This window comes from Tasmannia lanceolata, unplaced genomic scaffold, assembly GCF_043159265.1.
Source record: "Tasmannia lanceolata isolate RefF3 unplaced genomic scaffold, GAP_Taslan_0.1 ptg000003l, whole genome shotgun sequence".
NCBI lineage: Eukaryota > Viridiplantae > Streptophyta > Magnoliopsida > Canellales > Winteraceae > Tasmannia > Tasmannia lanceolata.
The window spans coordinates 4,962,056-4,982,864 of record NW_027518680.1 but is presented as its reverse complement, the minus strand read 5'-3'; the positions used below and the strand labels follow the sequence as shown (position 1 = coordinate 4,982,864).

The 20,809-nt window shown below is 37.7% G+C and overlaps 1 protein-coding gene across 1 annotated transcript in view; it reads right to left on the bottom strand.

Moving 5' to 3' along the window:
• LOC143848669 (Metallopeptidase M24 family protein) overlaps nucleotides 1–20,506 on the bottom strand; it is a 31,443-nt gene extending 10,937 nt beyond the window's left edge. The window contains exons 1-10 of the mRNA XM_077357664.1: nucleotides 19,918–20,506; nucleotides 18,332–18,457; nucleotides 18,064–18,183; nucleotides 16,206–16,481; nucleotides 9,134–9,306; nucleotides 6,233–6,511; nucleotides 2,675–2,826; nucleotides 1,166–1,356; nucleotides 754–862; nucleotides 447–601 (exon numbers count right to left, since the gene is read on the bottom strand). Coding sequence (XP_077213779.1) covers nucleotides 447–601; nucleotides 754–862; nucleotides 1,166–1,356; nucleotides 2,675–2,826; nucleotides 6,233–6,511; nucleotides 9,134–9,306; nucleotides 16,206–16,481; nucleotides 18,064–18,183; nucleotides 18,332–18,457; nucleotides 19,918–20,244 — 1,908 coding nt within the window. The 5' untranslated portion in view covers nucleotides 20,245–20,506. The remainder of the gene's footprint in view (nucleotides 1–446; nucleotides 602–753; nucleotides 863–1,165; nucleotides 1,357–2,674; nucleotides 2,827–6,232; nucleotides 6,512–9,133; nucleotides 9,307–16,205; nucleotides 16,482–18,063; nucleotides 18,184–18,331; nucleotides 18,458–19,917) is intronic.
• Nucleotides 20,507–20,809: the final 303 nt, after the last annotated feature.

Here is a 20,809-nt window from a genome sequence, read left to right as displayed (position 1 = left end):
TAAAGTTAGAGTAAAACCCCAAACCAAATAGGGAAAACCCGTCAATACAATATCAAAGTAGAGTAAAACCACTAACCAAATAGGCAAAACTCGTTGTCATGTGATTTACTATTTAAGGAAAAATCAGTCAAACCAAAAAACGCAATCCGACTATCAGGGCACAAACTTTGAAGCTTAATCCACAATTTCCATGCATGCTCACAATGGTGTACCCAAAACATGGATATGCAAAGAACTGTAAATGCACATGCAGTCATACAAAAATTGGGTGCAGTAAAATGATACCATTTTCTTTAATAAAAGAATATTGTTCATAGAATACAGAGAGAGAGAGAGAGAGAGAGAGAGAGAGAGAGAGAGAGAGAGAGAGAGAGAGAGAGAGAGACCCCATTTGGACATGCAGTTTTGAGCATGCATAAGAAATTTTAACAGAATAGAATTGGTACCTCAATCCGGATACCAAAGGAATGGTCTTCATAATACCCGGGTTCATTACTAATAATCATGCCTTTTTGCAAACCAGTCATATTTCCATATCGGAAGCTTATACTTTGAGGACCTTCATGGACATTTAATGCAGCTCCTACGCCGTGGCCAGTTCCTATAGAAAAAGGGAAGTAGGACATCATACATGAATATTTATCTTCAGCCATTGCAAATATGCATGGAAGAGAAAATTCACAAAGTAAATAACAACAGTGATGCAAATGCTCCCACAACAAAACAAATTGGCTGGATGACCAAGAAAATTACCATGCCTGTAATCAAGTCCAATCTTCCAAAGAAAAGAACGGGCTAATACATCGAGTACAAAACCAGGAGTATTTTCAGGGAATACTGCCTGATCAAGAGCTATATGACCCTGTGACCCAGATAGCCAGGAGAAAAACTGAAATTAGAAAAGCCAAAACAATTTGATTGGAATGATTATGTTCTGAAATAATCATTCGGAAAAATCATTCTAAAAGAATGATCATTAAGGGATGGAATGAAAAATATAGCACTTTTCTAATCTCAAAAAATTTTCCAAATACAAAAATTGTTCATGTGGTATCCTTTATTGGCCCCGTTCATAGGATACTACCATAATGGTTCAAAGGATATGACCATTTTATAAAATTCTACTAAACTTATAAACCTAAACATAGTTCAAAGGATGAGAAACCTGTAAAACTCTGGTGAAGCATTCTTTTTGTCGTAAAGTAGGTTGACCAAAATGTACAGTCCTTGTAATGTCAGTGGTACCATCAACATACTGACCACCACTATCTAATAAGAAGAGATTCTTATCACCCATAACACTGCAGTTCTTTGGATCTGGTTTATAATGTATGATAGCACCATTTGCACCATAACCTGAAAAATAAATCTACATTAATTGCTACAATGAAGAAAGAAAAAGAAATTCCGCAGTTATTCTTAAAAAAGGAATGATCACAGACATCCTGAACGAATTGTATTACCATGCTTCCTAGTCTATATCTATATATGAGGCTGACCATGATTGATCAAAGCCATTCATGTAGTAGATATAATCTAAGAAGGTTCAATGCCCAAAAATCATTATGATTGGATGAACCTAAGTATCCGAACGGTATCCATTAAAAAGTTTATAAAATATGAATATACAATGGTACAGGCTAAGTGACCAATAAAGGCACTTAGGACATGGTTACAATGGTTGACTTTTGGGCTATAGGAAATCTAAGGTGAAACCAAAGTTTTAAATTTCAGTTTCGGTTTCGGTTTCGGTCACCACGAAAATGGAAATATTTTAGTTTCGGTTGGAAATTTCGGTAGAAATTCTGTAAAATTATGGAAACATATGCAAATGATACAATGTAAACTTGCAAACATACTAGTTCAAACAAAAATGATAGAATGTAAAGATGACATTTTAGGAAATGCTAGAATTAGCACAAATACACACTTAGAAACCATCACATAAGCAAGACAACTATACACAGCGTCACAGCGATTTAAAAACATCGAGAACCTACTGACATGCACTGTCGCACATGTCTGATAATTTAGTACATACCAAATTTTACATATAGTTACATAAATATTTAAATATAATACATCCACCGCATATCACATGCAATTCATATAAATATGTAACACATACTGATATAATTATTCAAAAAAAACACATACTGATATAATATACAACTATTACACTTATGATTTTCGTTTATGCATTTCGGTTGTTCCATTTTCGGTGGATATGGAAACGGAAACATTTTGGTCGTTTCGTGTCAGTTTCAGTGAAAATTTAAAACCATGGGTGTAACAAACCATTTGATGGTCCATCTCAATCAAGGTATGCCCCATATGCATGATAGAGATAGGAAGCATGGTGATACAATGCATTCAAAAAGCATTGGAGCATTCCTTTACCTAAAAAAATGTTAAATAAAAATTAGAGATTACTCAAAATATGAATTAAACTATTGTTTGTTAAACATTAGCTAGAGATGAAGTTCCCCATTGATTATAAAGGCTCTTGCATAGATATGCAATGCATTTTATTAGAAGATCTTAAGTGAACGAAACAAAAGCAGGAGATTCAGAACACATGGCTTAACAATGGAAATTTCCACATGGCTTAGCAATGAAAATTTCCGCATGGCCTAACAATGAAAAATTAAGTATGAATTTCAAGGAAATATACCACTTATGGTATCAAAACTTGTATCCAGAAAACCCGCCTGTTTTGCACGAAATTCATGTAGTTTGTCAGCAACTTCTACTTCTGTTAGTTCCACACTACTAAGAATTTCTTGTTCCAGCCAAGCCCAAAACTCTGCTAGAGCAGCTGCATCTCTGCAAAAAAGTATCATATCTTTTAACTCGCACTTCTCTCTATAAGTACTAGTGTTAATGCACAAGTAAATTTTTAATGTTCTGATCATTCTCACTTCTAGTTTTCTTTTGCTAACATATGTCACACAAAAACTTTGGAATTTCAAACTTCAAATATCAAACATGATTGTCGAAGTGTGCAACAGGTGATCCAAAAATCTGATACACAATATGTGAAATGTATTTAAGTCAGATGGAATTTTAATCCTTGATGCCAATGCCAATGGCAACCTACATGTATGGTGTATCTTTAGTTTTTAGTCCTATAGACAATTGGTTCTCAATGGAAAACATTTGCACTCCAATTTCAAAGGGTTGTTAAATAAGTGATGCACATGGGTGTAGAACGGATATGTTGACCATTTTATGAGGATTTCATAGATCTTGGTTTAATTGTAGCCAAAAGGATGAAGGGTTTTCCTTATTTAGTGAAATTAGGTCCCCAATTTATAGATAAATAACAACCCATAATCACAGAGTAAGGCTGATGCCATGAAGATATGATAGAACTGTCAGGCATCAAAATGGTCAAAAGATCATATGAAAAGGTTTGGGGTCTTGCTAAATTCTAACATATCTAAGAACAAGATGACCACATACAGATTTTTAACAAAAATTACTATTGTAATGTGGAAAAGAAGCCCATAAACAGTGGTGTTGTTGCCAATACAAAAGAATGTCAACCAATATACCCAAGCAATGCATTTCTAGAAACTGATTCGTAGAAATTTGAAAGAAAATATTTTGGAATTGTGAAACGACCAGTTACTCCAAAAGTTTAAGCTGTTGGACAAGGCATTATTTATTCTTTTATACTTTAACACTCCCCCTCATGTGTGGGCCCTCTTTCTCTGGGTTGACCTACACGTGGCACATGTGACCCTACTTTTGGGTTGACCATTGCATGTGGAATGTTGACATGAAGGAGGTTTGAACTCAGGACCTTTGCTCCAGTGTTTAAAAACGCGGATGCGATGCGGAACGCGGCCGAAGAAAATCCTTGTCGACTCGGCGCGGACGCGGCCTAGAATGCGGTCGACGCGGCCAAGTCAATTGAGTCTAATTTTTATAAAAAAAAAAGAAAAAAATGATAATAACTCATCTTGTATTTTATTAATTAACAGATGTCAAAAAGTTATTACAATCCCAAAAAACTCTCACAAGCCAATTTAAAAAGAAAAGGCAAGCTGGGTTACTGCAGCAATCTGAACCGTCCATTGATTTGATATTCGGCCCCTTTTCTTCCCCGGACCAGCCCCCTCTAGTGCACTTATGATTACTCTTTTACACTAGAAGGGGTTCCCAAGAAGAAAAATGGGTGAATGCCATTTCCCTAAATGTATTATGTTTTTGCAGGAATATATGATTCTTTGGTCCACCCCCTTGTAGTGTAAAAGTATGGCCATAAAAACTCTAGATGGAGCCGGCCAAAGAAAGAAAAGGGGGTGGATATATCACTTCCTAATATTTAATGAAGGTCAATGATGGCAGGTGTGAGAGGATGGGACAAAGCATGCCACCTGTGCCCCACTTATTCTTCCTACCTATTAACGTACACCCTATTTTTCCTACACATCTTAGGCATACAGAGAAAGTCAGAGCACATTTACTCTAAAATGACTAGCTTATGGTGGTAGGCATCATGAGTGATATATTAGCACCTTGTTTTTACTTGGTACACCCTCTTCGTGTATGTTTGTGATCACTCTTTTACACAACAAGGTGCTGTCCCGTGTAAAATGATGTTGAATATATTACCTGCCATTTACAGCACTAAAAAATTTCAAATCCTGCCAAAGGTTTTTAGGGTTTTGCTATTTTCTAAACATGGTGTGAATGTAAGATGATCCCATGATCGAACGGTTCAGATTTCAAGTGTTTTAACCATTCGAATAAAGCATTATCGTTCTCCTCTTATCTCAAACTAGAAACAAGCAAGAAACGAACCAGCATGCAGCTTTTCTTTTGCCACGGCGACGATCTAGAAATCAGACGATGATGAGGGCTTTTCATGGTATGGAGGAGAATGGCCTTACACCTAAATTTATAGGTATGAATCTAATGATTTTTTAGTGGAACAAATCTTGATTTTTCTCTTTTTTTACAAGGTGGGGGAGTCACGAAACAGTGATGGCCGCTAGATTAGTGTTCGACTCGGCAAAACTCAACCAGACTCGGCCCGGACTCGCCGAGTCCGTGACTCCTGAACGCGGCCATCACTATTCCACGTCGACTCGGCCGAGTTCTGAGCCGAGTCGACAAGTTTTTAAACACTGCTTTGCTCTGATACCATGTGAAATTACCAATTACTCTAAAACCTTAAGCTGTTGGAGAAGGCGTTATTTAATCTCTGGGTTTTGCTAACGAGTGCCCTAAGGGCACCCGTTAAGGTGCATTGGGAATGATATTTTACACATCTTTTGATAATAAATTCACTAATTATGAGTATTTTTATCAAATAGTGTGTAAAATGATGGTAAAATATATCATTCCCAATGCACCTTAACGGGTGCCCTAAGGGCACTCGTTAGCAAAACCCTTAATCTTTTATACTTTAACAGGTATAATACACTGGTTATACTTATGGGGATTGAGGAAGATGTAAAAGATAGTTTCACACAATACTTCTGATTGAGAGTTGAGAACTTAACCTGCACATCCTATTTGGTGGATGACAAAAGGATCAAAATCTATATTCGTATAGAAATGGCATTTTGTAAGATATGAATTTATCAAAAGTTGGCAAAAATTAAGTTTCTTGCAAAAAATATGTATGAGTATAGAGTGTTACATCGTTGTCTTATAAGTCAGAGAACTTAACCCACACACCCTATTTCATAGATGACAAAAGGATCAAAATATATATTCAAACTTACAGAAAAGGCATTTTGTAAGATATGAATTTATCAAAACTTGGCAAAAATTAAGTTTCTTGCGAAAAATACGCACGAGTATAGAGTGTTACATGGTTCCATCCAAAGTGCAGACGCATTGTTGCCATAAAAATCAAAACATAAATATAGCATTACTTGATTCCATCCAAAGTGCAGCCACATCGTTGTCTTAAAAATAAAAGCATAAAGAACCATATCACATGTTACAAGTCAAAATTGTCAGTAAAAAAAAGTCATGGCAGTGGAGAACCCTTTTTCTTCATAAAGATTAAAATCCACATAACAAGTACGCTCCACCAAAAAATTATCATGTTGGATGCGTGTATTTAATCCATGATTGGCACTGATACACATGCCTATGTATAAATTCCATAGGATTAAATAAAGCATTCAGCAATCAACGTTATATAAATAAATTAATAGCGGTTCACTATTTTATTCCAAGAGAAACGGACGGAAGAACAAGTAGTTACCTCAAATGTGAATTTTGCATCCCCTCAATTTCAGCATGATTTTTCACTGCTTTTGCCTGAGTGACAGGGGAAACTCTGTACACTCCAGCAGGTCCCTCAATAGGAATATTAGAGCCTCCCCATGTCTGAATGGTGACAGATTTATCTCTCCCAGCTTTACTTTTGTTTGTATTACCAAGCCTTCCAAGATATCTATAACAAGCAGATTTATAGGCACTGACAATTGCTGCATTTACAGATGATGTATCCAACCAAACATTTGCTCCTTGCGCTGCCAAACTGAAAAAGCTAATTATGATTCAGAATATAACAGTCAATAAAAGCTAATTATGTAGTCTAATACACAGTATGATTTCAGCTGCATTAAATAATTTAGAGATAACAAAGAAAGTCAAAACAAACAAGGGTCTTACTCAACCAAATTAGGAACAACTTAGTTTCTACTAGCCGTTGCATGTTTTGAAATGGAAATTCCAAATTTTAATGCATTTGAAAAGCAATTATTAAATAAGAACAAACATAACATATTACAAACCAAATTTGTATCAAAGTTGGTTCAGATACAGAAGCAATTGGAGTGAGCAAGACAAAAGGGTACTATCATGCAAGGTTTTAAATTTCGACCGAAATCCGAAATTTCGGGTTTCGGTGGATACCGAAATCGAAATCGGTAAAACCCGAAATAGTAGTTTATTTCACCCGAAATTTTGAAATTTCATCCGAAATTTTAGGGATTTCACCCAAAAATCTCGATTTATGATTATTATTTAATATTATCCCTAAATTTCAGCCAGAATTGCCAAAATTTCGTAATTTCGGTCGAAATTTTGTAAGAGATAAAATAGCCGATAAAATAGCCACTGTTTGATTTCGTTGGATTTCGTCCGAAATTTCTTCGGTGAGGACCGAAACGCATTCTGAAACCGAAATTTGAAACCTTGCTATCATGATATGATCTAAGTCTAACATAAAACCAAGAAGAAGGCTGGCAACAACACATTTATTCTGTACATGGAAGATGGAACATGGTGTAGCCGGAAGCGCGGAGAATGATTCGGGGGTTGATTGCCGTCGACCTCTGATCAAAATAAGCCTTCGAATCCGCGAAGGGTAGTTCCACGAATCCACGAAGAACACAAATAAACTAAGAAGAAAACACATTCTTCCTTTGATATCAATGAAAATAAAATCAGCCATGCAACAACCCTTGCACTTAGGTATATATAGAATGTAAATCTTACCCTAAACAAGACTCCTTCTCAGCTGTTGATCTAACCTTACGGCTGAGATTAACACCTATACTCCTATTCCTATCCCAACAGAACTCAAATAGCCACTCGGACTCAACTACTGACAAAAATTAAAATATGAAGCTTTATCTACTGTTGGACTCATCTCCCTAAATTACAAACGTGGAAAAGTCATCTTCCGCTTACACTTATCATTTGAAGCCAAGAGACGTGTGCAACATGGAGATGTTTCCAATACTCCTATTCCTATCCCAACAGAACTCAAATAGCCACTCGGACTCAACTACTGACAAAAATTAAAATATGAAGTTTTATCTCCTCTTGGACTCATCTCCCTAAATTACAAACGTGGAAAAGTCATCTTCCGCTTACACTTATCCTTTGAAGCCAAGAGACGTGTGCAACATGGAGATGTTGCCACGTCAGAACACTTGATAGACTTCGCAACTTTATCGATCACCTTGAGTGACACTTTATAAGTTTATAGTTGAAGACAAGCTTCTCACAAGCTTCTCAGTTTTTTGTTTAAGTAGTTCTAAAAAAGAATTGATCTCTGATCTCAACTTTATCCATCAGACGGAAGATTTATATTTTTAACAATTATCTTCCACTTCAAATGAATGACATAGTGACATGTTCGTTGAGTTGTTTCAGTTGGCAGAATGCCTGAAATTCTAGTTAGATTGATTGTTTGATGAAAACTATCAGGCTACAAACAACCACACAGATTTTTTTTTTCTTTTTGTCAGAAACGACAAACAATGCTATGATGTTTTCCTTTGTTTCCAGGTGATATTCATACAATATATATATATATATATATATATATATATATATATATATATATATATATATATATATATATATATTTAATCTACATGCATGCATTTCACTATGTTTTGCACAAATTTAAAGTAGAGAATTGCTAGCGTCCATCGCAAAAGGCATTTTGAAGCCCGTCTGTCGCACATCAGACACGCCACCTCGTGAATGGAGACAAAAGCTGTTGTCTTCATTCATGAGGTGGCTGGTCCAGCATGCAACAGACCAGCCGCGAAATGCCTTTTGCGATGGACCCTAGCAAATCCCTTTAAAGTAACATCAAATATAGTATTTTTTTTTTAAAGGTCACATCAAATGAAATATTATATTTATTATCATATAACTGTATGAAAGTGGCAGTGTCAGGTTTTCCATGGCCTCTGTCTGAAATAAACAGAACAACATGAAGAAAGCATCTGCAAGATACTGGCAGAAAGCCTGCCATCCACCAGAAAACAAGTTTGGAAATAGTGAAACAGTGAAAAATAAAACATGAAATACCAAAATCACTTGCTTGGAAGCTAAGAAATCATGTACAAAAGAAGCTTTGGATATTTAGTCAGATTTTTTCCTCGTTAATCCTCTTAATTACTTACATGAACCATTCATATATCATTGCCTAAAATGTATCAAGGATAACAATGGTAGAGTAGAATAATGTTTGGCTACAACTCATTGATACAAAATATAGCGGTAAAACTAGTGACACAAAGATAGTGGTAAAAACAATGACAGATGTGGATCTCAACCATCACTTCAACCATAAAATGACAATAATGTCAAGGTAATAATTTAGGAAGAGCAGTACTTTTCAAGTTCACAAAACTACCTCTCTATTTCAGAAAGAATGGCTCCATATGGTCTCAATTCTACCCCCGAATCCTTCAAATGAGACATCACTTCCTGGGTGACTTTAGTATTCTCAATAAACAATTTAGCACCACTAATCTCCACAATTAAATATGCATAGGCCACGGGTGAATGTGGAACATCATTTCCTCTCTGTAGAACCAGAATAAAATTCAAAGGAATTAAGAGATTGAAAGCCACAAAAGATATTAAAGTAATGACAGCCATCAAATAATTGGGCATTTAATGCGATCCCGAGACTATCTGACAAGGGTTAAAGGACACTCCAGGAAGAACTTGCCAAGTCTGGCAAACATGTTTGATTATGTGTGAGAAGAATGTTCATCCTATCTTATTTATTATAATATTATTTACATACAATATTTTTTGAATGGCAAGCAAATATAATTAAAAGAGCGAAAGAAGAAACACCAAGACTGAGCAGGTCTCGAAAAAGAAAACTACAAACTACACAAACCCTACTAAAATAAAAAAAAACAAAAAAAAAATGAAAAAACACTACAAGAGTCTCAAGGAGGAAGGAAATCAAGCATAGAGATCCCATCTCTATCTATTCCACAACAAGCAAGTCGGTTTGCATCGCAATAAGCCAAATGTCGAGTGAGTTAGATTTCCATAGTATGGCCCTCAATCAAATCCAGAATCTCTTCAATAGCATTAGAAAACTTATAGGAATAGCAAGCACTGCCCCAGCCATCTGATAACATTGAGGATGTCACCCTCAATGATAAGTCGATCAAGAAAATTTTTGATCCACAAACTTGATACCAAAGAGGAGAGCCTGCACCTTAGCCTCATTAGAGTCATTCTCGCTAATAGAGCCCAAGAAATCTCACCCAACATCTCTCGAAGAACTCATGAAAGGCCCATAATGCTAGATTGACAAGGATTTTCAAGGCTTGCCCCATCAAAGTTCAGCTTCTGAAACACAAGAGGAGGATCCCATGTAGGGCAAGGGCAATCCTGGCCACAACTTCTCAATTCGATAAACCTCCCGGAAACTATAGAAAGTTGTCAAAGTACCCATAACAGAGGGAGATTAGTTGCCCGTGTTGCATGGATTCTTTGCCCCCCTATGCCGAATCCGTGTCGACACGTCTCCACACGCGAATCGAACATGCTGATCCCTGAAAATGTCTAAACCCATCATCCATAGACTGTAAACGCCTTACAAACCCCAAGCAAGCAACCAGCCTACAGTCTACCTTAATCCATACCGTCCATCTGTGTAATTGCCTAGACCCTTAGAACCTATAGCCTGCGAACCAATGACCTGTAACCTGAAAACAAAGAATATGGCAAAGGTTACTTGTCCCAATCGTTAGGATGCAAGAATCTATTTATAAAAAATAGATATTCTATACAAAGAAATGTATATCCTATCATATCTCATGACAATGGAAAGTCATGAATTACAATCAATCAGGATAAAGGAAAATTATAAATTACAATCAATAAAGAATGCTTTAAAATATTCTCTTGCACAATAGGGCATTAATTTGAAAGAGCTTCCTTCTTAGGCTAGTCAAATGATGTTAATGTTCATGGCATCAGCAATGCTTAAAATATTCTCTTACACAATACGGCACGAATTTGAAAGAGCTTCTTTCTTGGGCTAGTCAATGATGGAAATGTTCCTGACATCATCAAAATGTTCCTAGTGGCTTGAATGAAAAGAATAGATATGGAAGATTTGATGATATCATCTTATGTCATGATACGAATGTAAACAGAGGGATGCTCTTCACCCAATAAATAACCATGGCGATGATTTTATTATATAACCAATACGATGACTTTGCTACTCCTTCGAAAACTCTCGAGTTTCTTTCCTTCCAAATGACCCACCACAAAGCTATTAGACATAATCTCCAAAGCACCTTACCTTTCTTTTTCCAGGGCACAAAATCCCAACTCGAAAATAGTTCTGCTAGAGACTTTGGAAAGACCCAGTAAATACCAAACCTATCCAAAATGAGACCCCAAATCTCTCTTGTTACCTTGCAATGAATAAGACGGTGGTCAATCGATTCCCCATCTTCCAAACACAGCGAACAATGGTCCACTAGGCACATACCCCTTTTTCTTAGAAACTCAATGGTCTGAATCCTCCCATTACACACTGCCCAGCTGAAAAAAGATACCGATGGGGGGCCATGAAACTTCCAAACATCAGTAGAGATAAGGGCTCCAAAAGCAGGCAGCAACTGACAGTAAAAAGATTTCACGGTAAATAAGCCAGATGAATCCCATATCCATATCCTTTTGTCCAACCCACTTCTTTTTATATAACACCTCTCAATGAGATGAAGCATATGAGAGATAAACGGTAATTCTCTCTCAAAGAAATATCTTTTGAAACAAGGATTCCAAACCACCTTATTGTGAACTCTCTCGAAGCAATCGCACACCATCACTTCTTTGTCCAAGGCCATCGAGAACAAACCAGGGAAAAGCACCGCCAAAGGCTCAGCAGAACACCATGAGTCCAACCAAAATTTTATACCGATCTCCTTTATATACTTTAAACTGAATTCCCGCCTCAAAGCTTTGCTTGAACCTCAAAATATTACGCCAAATGGTCCCTCCTTTCTTACTATACTTATCATCCGAACACCAATTACCATGTAGGAAACCATACTTGCTCCCAATAACTTTTACCCATAAAGAAGATTGTTCCACACCAAAACGCCATAGCCATTTACCCAAGAGAGCACTGTTGAACTCTTTCATTCTCTGGATCCCCAACCCTCCATTCTTTATAGGAACACAAACCTTATCCCACTTTACTAAAGGAATTCCTCCTTTATTATTTGACCCACCCCACAAAAATCTTCTTTGAATCTGTTCAATTCTCAAAACTGCACTCACCGGACAGTTAAATAGAGACAGATAGTGCACGGGTATGTTAGCCAAAACCCCTATTTAGTACATGGATAGTTAAATAGAGACAGATAGTACACGGGTATGTTCCGCCCTTCGAAACAAGATTTTTTTTCCAAGTTTCCAACCTTCGTTTTATTCTTTCTACAATAGGGGTCCAAAGCTCTTTTCTCGGTTTTCCAACCCCCAAAGGGAGCCCTAAATACGATGAAGGTAGAGTCTCCAAACTGCAACCCATCACATTTGCAAAACCGAGAGCTTCTGAGGGAGGAGATTGATAGCAAACAAGCTGGATTTCTGGAAGTTTGATCTTTGACCAGTAATCAGCACATAGCATCTTAGCGAAGCCTTCAAATTTAAAATCTTCATCCTGTTAGGAGCAAAGAATAGAATGATGTCGTCAGCAAATTGCAAAAGCGACACTTCTATTCTGTTACTACCAATGATAAAGCCCTCAAACAGCCCCTTGCTACTTCCTTTTACCATCAATCGATTGAGAGTTTCCGCAATAATTATGAAAAAAAGGGAGAGAGAGGATCCCCTTGCCTTAACCCCCTGGAAGACTTGAAAAAACCTTTTGGCGACCCATTAACCAGAACAGAAAACCATGCCGAGGAGATGCATTGCCTCATCCATCCTCGCCATCGATTTCTGAATCCCAACCTCCCCAGAAGATAGTCCAGACAATCCCAGTCCACTCTATCGTAGGCTTTTTCCATGTCTAGCTTACACAACACGCCCCTAGATCCACTTCTTGAATATGATTCAATGACTTCATTCGCAATTAGAGAACAATCCAGAATTTTCCTCTTACTAACAAAGGCACTCTGACTATCCGAAATTACAAAAGGAAACACTACTTTAATTCGGTCAGCTAACACCTTGGACAAAACCTTGTACAGGCATCCAACCAGGCTGATTGGACGGAAATCAGACACCTTAGAGGCCCCTTTAACCTTGGGGATTAAAGTTATAAATGTAGCCCCTGTGCCCCTATCAAGAGTCATACCATCATAGAACTCCTTGAAAAAACGAAGGATGTCACTTTTCACAGCCGACCAACAAGCTTGGAAAAAAGCTAAGCAGAAGCCATCAGGTCCGGGTGCTTTGTCTTTAGGAATCAAGAAGAAGCCTTTCTCAATTTCCTCTTCCTCAAAAGGTTGTATCAGCCTTCGATCTGTGGGAGGGGTGGCGCATTGTGTGCTCTGAAGGTATGAGGAGAGAGAAGAGAAGTCAGAAATGGGAAGCCCCTCCTGAAGGTTTTCTTAAATTAAATTTTGATGGGTCCTGCCTGGGTAATCCGGGTCCAGCTGGGGTTGGAGGGCTATGCAGGGATTCCCGAGGGGTGGTATCGTGGGCTTTTGCAGGTCCAATTGGAAGGTCTGACTCATCTGAAGCGGAAGTAAGGGCTGCATATCAGGGGATAAAGCACCTAAGTGATGATTCTTATGATAGGGTGATTGTGGAGGGAGATTCTTCAAATGTAATTAGTTGGTTATTTGGGAGAGTGGCTCCCCCGTGGAGATTCCTTAGTTACTTTGAGGAAATTTCTGATCTCATTTCAGAGTCGTCTATGGTTTTTAAGCATGTTAGACGCGAAGCAAATGGTAGGGCGGATTCTCTCGCTAGATCTGGAGTACATAAAATGGGGTTGGAGTGGTTCGATTTCCTTCCCCCGTGAGAAGTTTGTTTTGTATTTTCTATTGTATTTTGTTGTCTTTTTATGCTTTTCCTCATTGTGTTTCTGGTGGACCATCTCGGTTCCTTTTTCAATATATTGCCATTTAAAAAAAAAAATCATCTTATGTCATGATGTCTTTGAGAACTAAACTATAAGCATTGAATGTGGACCCTCTGTCAGATCCTACTACACATCGAAGCATTGTCGGTGCATTACAATACTTAACCATGACCCGACCTGATCTTTCTTATGCAGTAAATCAGGTGTGCCAATTCATGTATCAGCTCACCACGTCACACACGGACACAGTAAAGCGCATCTTGTGTTATCTAAAGGGCACTATTGGTCATGGACTTTTCTTTCGGGGCTCTTCATTTATGGCCTTGTTGGCCTATTTTGATGCGGATTGGGCAGGCCGTACTGATAGTCATCACTCTATATCCGGCAGTTGTGTTTATCTCAGCCCTAATCTCATACTTTGGAGCTCTCGCAAACATCCCACTATCTCACGATCGTCAACAGAAGCAGAATATCGGGCTCTTGCTACTACCACTGCCGATTTATGTAGGTTGCAATCTCTAATGTGTGGCATTGGTCTCTTTATCAAGCACCCTCCTCTCCTACATTATAACAATGTGAGGGCTAGTTATCTTGTAGCTAATCCTGTCTTACATGCTCTTACCAAGCATATTGAAGTTGATTATCACTTTGTTAGAGAACAGGTAGCTAGAGGGGCTCTTCAAGTGCTATTCATCAATAGTGACAATCAACTAGCCAACAGTTTCATGAAGGGTTTGCCCATCAAACAGTTTCAATGGCTTCGAGACAAGCTGAAAGTATCTACCGCCCCATCCAGCTTGCAGGTGGGTGTTAGCGTATCACATTCAAAGACATCATGACATAAGATGATGTCATCAAATATTTCACATCTATCTCCTTGTTCAAGCGATCATGGACATCATGCTGATGTCATGAACATTTCCATCTCTGACTAGCCCAAGAAGGAAGCTCTTTCAAAGTCGTGCCATATTGTGCAAGGGAATATTTTAAGCATTGCTGATATCATAAACATTACCATCATTGACTAGCCCAAGAAGAAAGCTCTTTCAAATTCATATCATATTGTGCAAGAGAATATTTTTACGTATTCTTTATTGATTGTAATTTATAATCTTTATTTATCCTGATTGATTGTAATTCATGACTTTCCATTATCATGAGATGTAATAGGTTGTATGTTTCTTTGTATAGAATATATATTCTTTATCAATAGGCTGTTGCATCCCAACGATCGAGACAAGCAACCTCAGCCATAGTCATTGTTTACCTGGTGGCCCCTAGTTGTGAAATCGTTCTTTTTTTACCAAGACCTTTTCTAATATTTTGCTAAACTGTTTCTGTCCATAGTCATCGAATGTAAGTTCCCCTAACCCCTATCTCTACACGCAACAGTCGATGCACATATTTTTTTCACCCAAAACAGGCAAACACTCATCTACCTTCTACCTGAACCTCTACCACTCCTAATATTCATACTAGTGTTAATTTACAGACCTATCACAGTCCTATTCAAACCAAACAAGCCTCCAACACACACAATCAGTCCTCTAAAACGATTCATAGCCCATATTAATCACATTTGCTTATTTCTATCTGATACTTGATTAGAACCTTCAATCGTTTGGTTCCAGTAGGACAGCTGTCCTACGCCAATTGGTATCAGAGCCTAGGTTTTACCTTATACAAGAAGCGGTAGGACTTACCAACAAGAACCACCATATAATCAGGAATTAGCAGAGATGTATAGCCAAGTAATAGAGAGATTAACTGCTATTTAGCATCAATTAGGATGGATTAGAATTTCTCCAACTCCTGGTCACAACCCCGCTGCAGAAACTGATGATCTGACTGAGATTGTACTCGATCAAGATGCTACTCAAGTCACTAGAGTGATCCCTAAAGCCTCTTGAGCAGTAAGTCCCACACCAACCACCGCATATGGCTATGAAGCCAAGGTTTTAAATTTCGGTTTCGGTTTCGGTTTCGGTCAGCATGGAAATAGAAACATAGCTGCTCCAATTCAAATCATAACCATGTTACATTGTTTCCATTGTTTCCAATGAAAGAAGCAAGGGAAAATCGGATTTGTGAAACCATCTGACTAATCTTACCATGCCATATGCAACATCTTTAAACATGCATTTCAGTCACCCTTAGCTCCATATATCAAAATTAAGAGCAAAACTTACAATGACTAAATGGTGACAAAAATAAAATTGTCCAAAGCAGGTTATTACATTAAAAGATGCCAAGTTTCCTTGCAAAACAAGAATGAGGTAGGGATAAGACTTGCTTCCAACTCTCTGTGGTTTTCATGTTCTTACAGGTATCTTTGCATAAAAGTAAAACTAGCAAGAAGACATTAATTGCATCATTTAGAGGCATGCCGGTCAGTTAGAAAAATTACCACATTCAATAGCCAGGCTACTTCATCAAGCATAGAAATAACAATAGCTGTAGAACCAGCTTCAACGAGCTCGGATCTTAGGGAAGACAGCTTTGATAAGACATCAATGCCAGCATATCTGATGTCGTGCACTCTAAGTGGTTTCATAGGAGGTTTTGGATTTGAATCCTTCCAAATTTCATCCACAAGATTACAATCGTATAGATAAACCAATTCATGATTCTTTTTAGAAATGACCTCTTTCAATTCCTCCGCAGCATCAGAAGAAAAAAGAAACTGCTCCCCATCACAAAATCAAAGACAAGATGGCATTTAAACAATGCACAAATATAAAGAAAAATATTTAAAAGAGATTTTAGATATTGAAAAAGAAAAATTAAACTAAAAAGAGAGAAAAAAAAAGGTTCATGTGTTAAAGGTTTAATCATGAAGAGATTATAGTCTAAAAAGTAATGAACAAATAGGCTTCTTGGTTTCAATGAAGGCATGCATATTATAACTAAATGCACACAATTTAGTAAATGGTCTCTAAATGTAATAGCTTTAAACAAGTGCCCTAATAAGTTCAGTTGTTTATATACAAATAGCAGAAGAGTAAGCATGCAATGCGCAAAAGTGATTCGTGCCAAAAAAAAAAAAAAATGCTTTTATGACTCATGTTTCTGTGGACCCAATATTCTGACCTTGGGTCCCACATAGCACATGCATGGTCGTCGTCCCATGCCTCATGAACACCTCATCTGTAAGATTACCACCTACAAAAATCAACAGTTTAGATTTTCTAAGGAAGTCCCAAACGATACCTTATTGATCAAGGTCCTAGGATCATCCACTCATGATAGAAACAATTGCAATGGGTTCGACTCGTAGTTGCCCATCATATCATTATCAAATATGCACATGACATGCATGGGACCAAGAGTCACCTTTCTTTTTTATTTTTCTATTTACATGCATTTAAAATTAATTTATATTCATAAGGCTTAAATAAGGGAAATGATAAATGCGCCCCTTTTCTTTACTTGGGACAGCCAGCTGCAGTGTACTGGCAATCAGGTCCCTTGAATCCTTCCCACTTGAAATACATCAGCCCCTCAGCAGTCATAGATACACTGCAACTGGCTGTCCCAAGTACACAAAAGGTGGGGATGTTTTTTTGTTTTGTTTTTTTTAAAAAAAGGGGCAGATATATAATTTCCCTTAAATAACCGTTTTTGATATATGAAGTATTTAATACAAAGATAGATTCACATTTATAGGGTTTTAAATAACTCTGAGGACTTGTGTGGATGACCAAGTAAGATGTAGCTACTAAGGGTTGGTTGGCAAATGTTGCGCAAATCCATAGGTAATTTAAACCAAAGATTGGAGAAGGAAGACTTTTTTTATTTATTAATTTTGGTGATTTTATTTGAATTTTTAATCTCAATACGGGTGTATTTTTCATGACCCAAGTCTGTGACAGACGGAGCTAATTTATCAACTAATCATATCAGTAAGTTCCCCCTAGTTGCTAGAATTTCATGAGATTTTTAAAGTCCATAATCTACCCTGGTGATCAATCAGATCGATGATGACTGAAATTTTTGAAGTTCATAATCTAAACCCATGATCAATCAGATCAATGATGAGTAAACCTTAAGTAAGCTTTGAAAGTAATAAAATGGCCATTTCCAGATTAACAGGTTCAAAGGCCAACCGAAACACTAAAATCAGAATCTTTATATTATATTTGCAGGAATAAAGTACGTCATTTCCTTAACCGCATCAATAGTCCAAGCACATGAAAAGGTATTTGTTATGTACAGATAGCATTATGACAATTTATACATCCAATATGAACTGGCATGTAACTCACAGGGTCAATGCCAATTTTGCAACCAGGAGCTAAAACATCGTTAAGCCATTCACTAGTTGTAGGAACTCCAAAGTTGCCAGCTCTCATAAGAACCCAATTAGAATTTAACTGCTTCTCTGCCTAGTCATCACGACAAGAAGTATTAGTGAATCCATACATTTAGAAGATGAAACCACCTAGTTTTACTAATCATAATCAAGAACCTTTTTCGTAAACTAAATGAAAATTCAAATCCACTAGCATATGTGTAAATATATGGAGCGCATACCTGAAGAAAGTAACGGCCATCAGTCCAGAGAGCTGCTTTGTCCTTTGTGACCACAGCAGTGCCAGCGCTACCAGTAAACCCCGTTATATAGGCCCTCCGCATAAAACATTCAGCAATAAACTCACTCTAGAAACCAGACAATATCAGTATGCCAAAATTGGAAGGCAATTACAATAAGGAAATAGCATCCATTTAATATTCTACATTCACATCAATGAAGACTCACAACAAGAAAAACTTCTAAAATTATTCAACTTGAAAAGGGAAGCCCAAAAGATCCATTGCAAAAGGGATTCTCGTTCTCAATCTCTAGTACACAATCCAAACAAAAACCAGAAAATGATCATGGATCTCAGAAGCACAATATGCTCTATCAAGATCACATAGAGAAAACATTCAAAACTCCAAAGATATAAATTAAGGGGTTTTTTTTTCTCTTCGAGAGACCTCAAATGCAGAAATAGGATTTTCTTTGGTTTACCTGAATCTACTTTTGGTCATTTCATGATGGAAGTGTATGATGACCTCGACAAGTGTGTGCTTATTTTAGAAAAATGATTAGGTGCATATTTATTAGGAGTGTTTGTTTTGGATATAGGCAATAGCACCCATAAAATGATTTGAAGTTTTGAACAGTCTTGCCATCCTCTACAAGAGAGGCTTCAACATTGCAACAGTAACACTAACATGAAGAGTTTTGGAGTCTGCCTGCACACTTGTGCAAAAGTTCAAAGTGAAAGCATAAAATCCAATAATGGAGGAATCAAAGAAAAAAAAAGCCTGTATGCGTCTTTGCATTCAGAAACTTACACCAAACAAAATCATAACTACCATATTACAACTTATAACTAATCACACAGTTGGCATCTTTGGATTCATAAATTTCATCGTAAAAACATAACTACGAAATCACAACAACAATAGTCACCTCGAGCACCTTTGGATTCGTAAAACTACATGATTCAAAATAATAACTACAACATTCATCGTACAACTAGTCATCTATGGTTTTAACACTGTTAGGTACCTAACCAATATGCCGAAAGCTCCAAAGCTGATGGAAGGGGTTAGGCTAGGCCCTTTAAACCCGTCTCATACCAGGTTGGGTCCCACCTAGTCCCATACCTAGGCAGGCACCCATTCATAACCGTAACATTCCACCACATTTCTGCATCCGTTGTCTTCGATGGCCCATTCTATGGCAGCTTTCACTCTGGCCTTTTTATCAAGGTAGCCCTTTCCACATGTCGCCCCTTCCATGATTTTAACACTGGGCGCGGTGGCTGCTCATACCAAATGTTAAATGTTAGGTGCCTAGCCAATATGCCAAAAGCTCCAGAACTGATGGAACGCATTAGGCTAGGCCATTTAAACCTGTCCCGTACTAGGCTGGGTCTCACCTAGTCCCATACCTAGGCAGGCCCCTACTTAGGACCGTAACAAACGCCAAGCAAATCCAACCCATCACAATTATCAAAAGAAAGACCATAGTAATCATATCCAGATATTAAACAGCAAAAAAATACAAAAAGGAGAGAGACCCAGAAAAGAAATGAAGTAAAAATCCAATGGCTGAGAAATGGAACCTGATGGGCATCTTGGGAAGGGATGATATAAGCGTCGATTCCGATACCGGGCCTGGAGAACAGATCTCTGAGAGCCCGAAGCTTCTCGTCGGGCTTTGGATCTTCGGCCTTCTTCCTTAACTCCGAAGAAGGTCGGGCCCTGATGGACCCGCTGTTGCGTACGACTGTAAGAGGAAGAATTCGAGTTCCCGTGCTAATAATTGATTGTTGGGTTCTGAAGAAGGGAACAGAAAGAGAAAGGAAACGAATGCAACGAGCTCTAAAAGGAGTTGAAAACGAGATGGAGAGAGCGTGAGGAGAAGCTACGGAAACCGACGCTGCTCCCATCGCTCCAAACTAATAACTCAACAACCAAAGAGAAGGCCAAAACTCTTAACCTTAATTTATATTGACCAAGAGAGAGAATAGTAAGATAAGGCTCTCACAAGCTACTCAACTCAGCCTCTGTCTCAAACCTGTCAGGATCGGCTAAATAATTCTTTATAAAATTTTCATGAAGCAGGTGAAAGGATCTAGGCTCAAATTCACTAATTCTATTCCTACACTAGTTGGGTTGTCACCATGGATCATTTTCTTCCATTATATCCTATCAAAAAGGTCATGTTCTTTGTTATGGTCTTAGCCCCCGGGTCTTTCCTCACTGTTTATCCCCAAATTGTTTTCTGTCTAACCCTACCTCTTTTTACTCTACCAACTTGGCAAGAGTCACTTTATTTTTCTACCATGAATACGACATACCATTGCTTCTTCATTTTTCTCACCATCCATGTACGATTAATTAAATTTGCATGGTGGGAATCGTCTAGGAGGTGGATTTTGGTCTACAGCCGATTCACAGCATTGCAAAGCCTAATAGATAAATGGTTTGGATCAGTGAACAAGTGGACCTTAC